Below are 8,063 nucleotides of genomic sequence, written 5' to 3'. Positions count from 1 at the left end.
AAATAGATTTATTGGAAAAATAACAGAGGCAATTTAACCGCACATAGGTGATCATATTTTAAGAGCATCCTGAGGGTAGTATATAGGGCTAGTGTAGAAGAAGCCAAGATGTTTCAATAATGCTACTGAAACACATTTATAACACAATTCAGCACAGTTACTGTGGAACATAATTTGTGGAATACATCTAGGTGTAAAATCTCTGGAGCTGATCAGAGATGATCCCTGAATAGCAGGCTTCTTGAGATGGTCACAGTAACAACAACTAGTTATGGTTCTGGTCACAGTTAACATACACACTCCTATTTTAGCTTTACGTTTTACGCATATGATCAGACAATCTTAAATGTGAATCAGATTATATTATTTCACTCTCAAGCACAAAACAGTGGCAACTGAAACACATTAAAAACTTTACTGTATTTATTTATTATTTATCCTCCTTAATCACATCATCAATCATCTTTAAAAACCTCACCTGGAAACATGGAAGAAATTCAGGCTCTGCAAACTTAATAAAAGAATCAATTTTTCTTAAGATATTGCTCTTCCTTTTGCTTATTTTCTTTAATCTATGTGTATATACATTAACCCACAATAATGAGGAGGTAACACTGAATCATGCTAGCTCAAGATTGTTATCCACAGTGATGCTTCATTGGAATGTCTGTTCTGTTGAAGAAGCAAGATTGGTGAATGATTTAAGATTAATGCCAAGACGAGACACAACTTGCGTTTGTATTACTTAGCAATACCTGGAAGCCGAGACTCTGATCTAGAAAACCACTTAAGAGTGTGTTTAACTTTACTCCTATGTGCAAGTGTTTCACTAAGTATGAACTAAGATCTGCAGCTAAGACTTCAGATAGACTTTTCTGTGCAGCAGTGCCAATTTGTTTTATAATTGTTACAATTTAAAACACAGTTCAGCTGAGACCAAGCATGGAAAGTTTAAATACCACATGGAAGCTTTTTTCCCCAGAACACTCGTGAGTAAAAGATTACTCCAGATTATAACACTACACTCTACCTCACCTTGTAGAATTAGTTTTTGCTAATGGTACTACACAACTATAACTGATACAAGTTTTGTTACTGACTGCTGTAGCCACAGGGAACTCCATACATACAAACGCAAACTGCATACAGACACAGAGCTGTTTTATTGTTGATAGAAACAATTCCAAACACACACACGGGCACACATCTTTTACCTTGTGGTTGAGGATTTCTCCATGGGAAGTCCCTCATCCGGTTATGATATGGAGGAACAAAAGAACTTCTGTGACTTTGTTGGAACCTGGGATTAAATTCTCTTTGTTGTGTTCCTGAAAAACAGTATTTACTAAGCAACTCTGACTGTATGTAAGATTAAATGAAGAAAAGGAGAGATAGCTTATTCTTTTTTCAAGAAACATTTCTTAGTTTTATGGCAAAATACTTATGCACAATTATGATTTTTCCAAACTAAAGTCAGCCTAATAAGTATGGTTCTTGTCCTCGTTTCCATGTATGCACATCATGATTACAAGCTGTTAACAAGTGTATTTAGAAACCAGATCAAAATTTTATGACACAGATTTGGAAACTGCAGTAATTAAAGCAAAACAGAAATCTCTGTCCAAATTGGAATCACACATCATCATTAAAATGGCTACGTACAGCTCTCAAGCAATAGCAGATGCTAGCAAGGTCTGGAATCATAAATACCCAACAGATACCCTTAGTTTTGAATGTCCAGCACCAGTAGAAATATTGCTGTCACATAATGCAAAGTACTGAACTAGCAGAAGATCATTCTATCTGTTGTAATTTGCTCAAGGAATTCTGAAAGGTTAATTTTTATCCTTGCAGACATGATAACTGATGAGGTATTAAGCAGGTAATAAACATAATACCAGTAAAAACACTAACATTCAGTGTCAAGTATTTCAAAGTCTCAAAAGCATCAATAATCAGGCTGATCTGTGAATGACACTAAAAACATTTTAGATGTTTTTTTTCCCTGAAAGTCAGGCAGATCAGGTAGGGAAAACAAATGTCTTTAGTAAACTAAGCCATAAATTTGGGAGGGGAGGAGAGGAAAGGAAGGTCTTTGGCAAAAAAGAGCCGTTCTCCAGGTTGCCCAAAGGCTTTCTTATATTTTGAACTATACCAGTCAGTCCTATAAGGACTATCCTCTCTTCAATAACACACTCAGACCTTCAACTATCAATATTAAAATAGCTCCTCTGAGGGAAAGGAAGAAAAAACTCTGAGTCATCTAAGTCCTCCAATAAAAATAACTTTCATCACTGAGTAAATAGCAGTGATCTTTCTGTCATTGAATGATATTTTATTTACTGCATATATCTCACTAACTATGTAGCTAGATGGAAATATTATTCTACCCAATCTTGAGTAACCAAATGCACAAAAATTCCTAGAACCAGGAAATATTTTCTTAGATCTCTCCTTCGGTTTCTTGGAGAAAAACCTTATGATTTACTTAGCTTGATGGGCTGCCTATGTAAATGCTGCTGTTGTTGAAGGATAATCGAGCTCATCGATATATTGACTTTACTGAGAAAATTAATACAGTGCCAACCTGTGATAAATCCATTCCCTCTTGGTCTGCTCTCTATTGTTCTTTTCTTCGCCATGCAAACCTTGAACATGAAAGACTTCAGATTCTGGAAGGGTGTATACAAAGACTCCTGCAGACAACAGGGTTAAAGATGAATGGCTGTTCTGCTTTTCTCTCTTCAGGTATACCAAATCACATATACAACCACCACAAGACTTGTCTTAGCCACACTCATGTATATATGAAGGTGGTAGATCTGGTTCACATTTTTTCAGGAAACAAAGTTCAAACATTTCATATTAAAAGTGGATCCTTGGAGGGATAGGAAAGGATGTTTTCCCCTTTCTCAGTGAAGTTTGTTTTTCTTCTCTGCTCACATCTGTAAATCACTTGCTTTCCTATTCTATCACCTGGCACCTGGAGATATACTTAACTAGACTTCTATCAGCAGAGATGGTTAAAGGCTCCAGATAAGGACTGATGAACTCATGGAAAACACACCAGTGAAAATCAAAGTATCTTTATCTCATACATTAGAAACAAAACTTAACACAATAGTAATACATCAGCCCCAACTCCTGACTGCTAAAATATACCCAAGACTAAAGAGAAATGGGAGAATCAAATAAAAATGTTTACCTTGTGTTGCGATAAATAGTTCTATTGTCGAAAGGACAAGTTGAAGCTATTTAAAGATGCAATACTAAGAGGTGTGATATAGCCTTAACTTTCACTGATTTCAGTGAGCTTTGAAGAAGTGTCAGATCTTAGAATCTTTTTTTTATTGATTTAGTGTCAGATCTTAGTATCTTTTTTTAATTGGTTTTTACTGGGTATCTGGGCAGTAGTACACATTGAAAAGAATTATGAAAAGGTAGATTTTAGAGCAATAGCATAATTTGTGATTTTCATAAAACTGATGTTTAAAGGATGACAATTCATTTTTCTAACCTCCAAGGTGGAAGGGGAGCAGGAAGGAGGGGAAGAGATTACAGGATAAGGTAAAAAATCCAATAGGTGACAAGGCTGCAGCAACTAGAGAGGTTTCCTAAATTAGAGGTAGAGTCTGAATATCCCTGAGCCCTCCCACAAACTTTTCTAGCACATTTTTTTAAGTAAACAAATATCTTTAAAGAGCCTTAAGCAAAACTCACAGATTTATTTTTTTTTTCCACAGAAACTGAGTACAGTCTGCGAAGAATACACACTAAGGGGAAAAAACTTTCAGTGTATGTTTTGGGAGAATAAATTCAGAATGTACTTATAAAGGCTGGATGAAAGATGTGATCAGAAAAGGACAAAACATATCTCTTATGCTGACTCCATTAGGTAATTTGGTTTTAATTTCAAAAAAATTATCATAAACATACTCATTAGTAAGAAGCACAATAAAAAGGCTAATTAAGTGATAATATCATTTTCTCACTGCTTTATGAGACTATTATATCCAATTTTCTGTGTGGATAAACAAACTAATATGATTACTGTTATCAAAAACAGAGAACTACCATAATATGAGTTCAGCGTATTTTTTTAAAAAAGCAAGATGGCTCTATTTTTGATTCTTCTCAGAAGCTTTCCATCTTTTAACAGCTGTTAGGCTACAAAGAGCTGAGCTACACAAAAACTTGAATAGAAATGTATCAACTGCATTTAATTTATATATTTTCTTTTTTTGGTACAAGAATCTGTGGGAAGCAAACCCTAAAATGTCCAAGATTTCTGGTATACATGTAAATATTTAACCAAGAATGTATTTCTGCTGTAATTTTCATAAAGCCATTAACTGTATTTAAGCCCATCATAATCAAAACAACACTGACTGAGATCTACTAAACTCCCTGAAGCAATGTAACTGTCCAGATCACAGAAAACGGATCTTAGGATTTAGGAGACAAGCACCGAACACCAAAAGGAGTAACATTTTCCTATTACTTATCTTTTCTATAACAAAACATCCCATATAGAATAAATTTTTCTGAATACAATGCTGTTGCTATAATCAGATTAGATTTATAGTGCTCAAGGGTAGATAGTTAACAAACAAGTGCTGAAAGATCCTGGCTTCCAGCAGTACATTAAGCTCTGCCAGGAACTAAGTACCAGTTTCATTTATTAAATTTGAACTTATAATAACAAGAAAAAACAATCACATATGTTTGTTGCCTTGCCAGTGTCCCCAGCTAAACTGGCACCTCTTGGCAATTCTCCCAAAACCAGATTCTTGCCTCAAACTGATAAGCTGGAAAGCTATTTTATTAGCCTGGGAGCTATCTCTGCCATATATGTATGATAAAGTCATACCTAAAAAAGAGAAAGGTATTTAAACTGCTCTAAAAATTCACAGGGTCAGACTATTTTTCCACACAACAGAACAGTTTGCCTGGGGTTTGTTTAAATTAGAGTATCAGGCTTTTAAAAACTCTAACCTAGGTATTTTAGTTGATGAAACGAATTTCCAACTCTGTTCTAGGGATCTAAGCTTCTTCTGTTAAATATAACTTTAATCTGACCTCACCAAATTTTCAAATGTTAGCTAAAACACACTACCTAACACATTTAAAAATTCCTCTCAGACAGTACAAATTTTGTACAGATTTAGATACATATTATAAAAGTTATTCACTAACCTGAATTCTACCCACATGGACAAGAAGTATCAATCTCACATAGATCTGTATAGTTTTACATTTTCTCATTTATTCTTTAGACCCTCTATCGTTCTGCAAAAGTCCTACATGAAAAACTGGATGAACCACTGGCCCAATCCAAAATCTGCTGAAATCAATGGATCCATTAATGGCAACCACAGGATTTGGATAGAGGTTATAGTCCTAATCATATGATTGATTCCATATGGAAAGGATTATCCTCCTCCTCCATGCTGAAAACACATACATTCCACCCACCCACACGCATTTCACTCATCATTCCAGATCAGGATGGTATGTAACTGGACACAGAATGAGAAAAGAAAACTAATTATACAACTGATATTGAATGCGTAAGATTAAAATAATTCAAAATCTAAAACTTTTTTCTCTGTAATCACTTTTATTTATTTTAACCTGAAGTGATATATGTAACAGCAGGCAAAACCATTTCAAAGTTAAGATATTCAAAAGTCATTAAATGACATGGAATTTTCAGTTCCACATTGAAAAGAGACACACTAATTGAAGGTCTTAAAAGCTGTCTACACAGATGAGCTACAGACCTACCCATCATGGCAGGGGGCTTGGAACTGGATGATCTTTAAGGCTCCTTCCAACACAAATCATTCTATAATTCTGTAAGATTCCATGATCTCTTCACATACTCTGTCTGGTCCGAGGCTTCACTAGTGCACTAATACAGCCTTGTATCCAGTTCAGCAGACCCTTCCTCTGAGCCTGGACATGATGCCACTGTAATAATGCACCAGATATGGCACATACCCAGCAAGACTCTGCTGATACCTCCCTGCCCTTGCTTGGGCTGACACATTTTAAGTCATACTGGGTTTTTTTCGTGACATAGCATGAAAATAGCATAAATTCTCACCTTCTGAAAAGTGGGACTGAGAATGAAATAAGTACTTTGAGGTATGGGAAGGTACTTGGTGAGATTCTAAAAACCACCTACATATATACCTTCCTCTGATTTCCAGTTCCTCTTTGAATTCATGAAACTTTCAGACTTTAGGTTCCTTAATATCTTGCAAAAATATCACTTTCAAACACTTTAAAAATTATACCCAGTATGCTTATTTAAAGACATTCTTAGTATGTTGCCTAAAAACTTACAGGAAAAGGATGTCATTAACATCTTTGTACTAGAAAACCATTACAGGCATTCTCATTTTTTTAAATTAGTGACCATTTTGACACATATTATTTTCTGAGTAATGGACACAAAAATTATAGCTTCCTTCATAGTCTCAGTATTTCTACCTCCTTGATGTTTTTTTTTGGTGGAGTGGATGAAAAAGGAATAGAAGAACAACATAAAGAAAGAGGACCAGCATAAACATGGATATTAAAACAAGAAACAAACGTGGACAGGTACATTTTTCAAAGAATACAGAACTATCAAAGAGGATGCAATTACTCACATTGCCTTCCAAAAGCTCTTCCAAAGTGCAACCTCGGTGCGACTGCTGGTATTTTTCTTGAAAAAGTTTTCCATCAAACACTTCCCAAGGCATCAAATAATCCATTCTGAATGGAAAGCCACAGGTACTATTGGCCATGAGCAAAGTTGTAAGGCCACGGACAAAGACAGCACCAAGATGTACAGCTCTGGGGTCCACCTGTGCAAGCTGTAAACACACACACAAAATGGTAGGTCTCACAAATCAGGAAATACAGCTGATCTTACCATCACATATAACCATGAGAACAGCAGAGCAAATCATAAACAGTCCCAAAGCTGTGACAATGATGGTCCTCTACTGCACAGTAGAATTAATCAAAAGATTCTGTATTGAGTTTTATTCAATAAAGTGAAAGAAGTGAAGTTTGTTTTAACAAATACAGCATCTCACTCAAGTTTTTAAGACAGATACATACAAAATGAAAACAGAAAGACAAAATAAATGGCTATTCTCAAGCATTAGCACTTCCCCAGAAAGAAATCTGTTAATGGAATGGAAAACATGAACTGGGAGTATAAAATGATGTGTGCAGTGATCCACTGACCCTCCACAGTTCGATAAACTGGGTAATGTTACAGCCCTTAAAGATCATTTAAATTATAAAATCTGACAGAACAAAGTTTATGGTGCCCAGGCTTTTATTTTAAACACACTAAAATTTCCTCTGACTGCACTCTGAAAGTCAAATTATTTCACTTCAACATGGATGTCTCCAGAAGAAATACTGGAATAGTATAAAAACATTCAGAAAATGAAAAAATTAGAACCTCAATGAGCCAATTAAAACTCACCATCAAAATAAAACTGATGGGTGAATTTAACATCCTGCTGTTGCAGAGCATAGGAAGCTATAAAAGCCTTAAACCCAATATGGGGAAAACTGTGATTTTAAGTTTTGTGTAAACAGTAAAAAGCTCCTCAGTGGGGAATGCCTTTTCCACAGTCAGTTAGAAGCAGATTGTCAGGACCAGGATGGATTTGTAACAGTGTGGTCATCAATACATCCATGGCAGCTGTTGCACCCTTAGAGTACAGTTTTCCTTACAGTATAACAGAAATGGAATAGCATCCAAAGTAGTCCAGAAATGAAATGACAAAAGTGGGTCAAATTTGTCTTAGCCCTAGCTCCTGAAGAGTTGTGAACCGTTTGTCTGAAATGCAATGGAAAGGGTTGGCCCATTAGTACTAACAGTAACAACATCTTACACCTTGACAGATCCCCAGAAGACTGAAAGGTATGCGCACACACTGTCAGTGCCTTATTTAGACAAATGACAAGTAATAGCAGACAACGTGAAACATTGTACTAATGGATCAGAACTTTTTCCTCCCTAAGTTCCATATAACAAAACCAGGAAAGCT

The 8,063-nt window shown here is 35.6% G+C and overlaps 1 protein-coding gene across 1 annotated transcript in view; it reads right to left on the bottom strand.

Moving 5' to 3' along the window:
* Positions 1–1,214: 1,214 nt before the first annotated feature.
* LOC104537970 (constitutive coactivator of peroxisome proliferator-activated receptor gamma-like) overlaps positions 1,215–8,063 on the bottom strand; it is a gene marked incomplete at both ends in the record, with an annotated part of 37,117 nt that continues 30,268 nt past the window's right edge. The window contains 3 exons of the mRNA XM_010181003.1: positions 1,215–1,328; positions 2,588–2,696; positions 6,660–6,866. Coding sequence (XP_010179305.1) covers positions 1,215–1,328; positions 2,588–2,696; positions 6,660–6,866 — 430 coding nt within the window. The remainder of the gene's footprint in view (positions 1,329–2,587; positions 2,697–6,659; positions 6,867–8,063) is intronic.

This window comes from Mesitornis unicolor, unplaced genomic scaffold, assembly GCF_000695765.1.
Source record: "Mesitornis unicolor isolate BGI_N332 unplaced genomic scaffold, ASM69576v1 scaffold23893, whole genome shotgun sequence".
NCBI classification, from domain to species: Eukaryota; Metazoa; Chordata; class Aves; order Mesitornithiformes; family Mesitornithidae; genus Mesitornis; species Mesitornis unicolor.
This window is presented reverse-complemented; position numbering and strand designations above follow the sequence as displayed.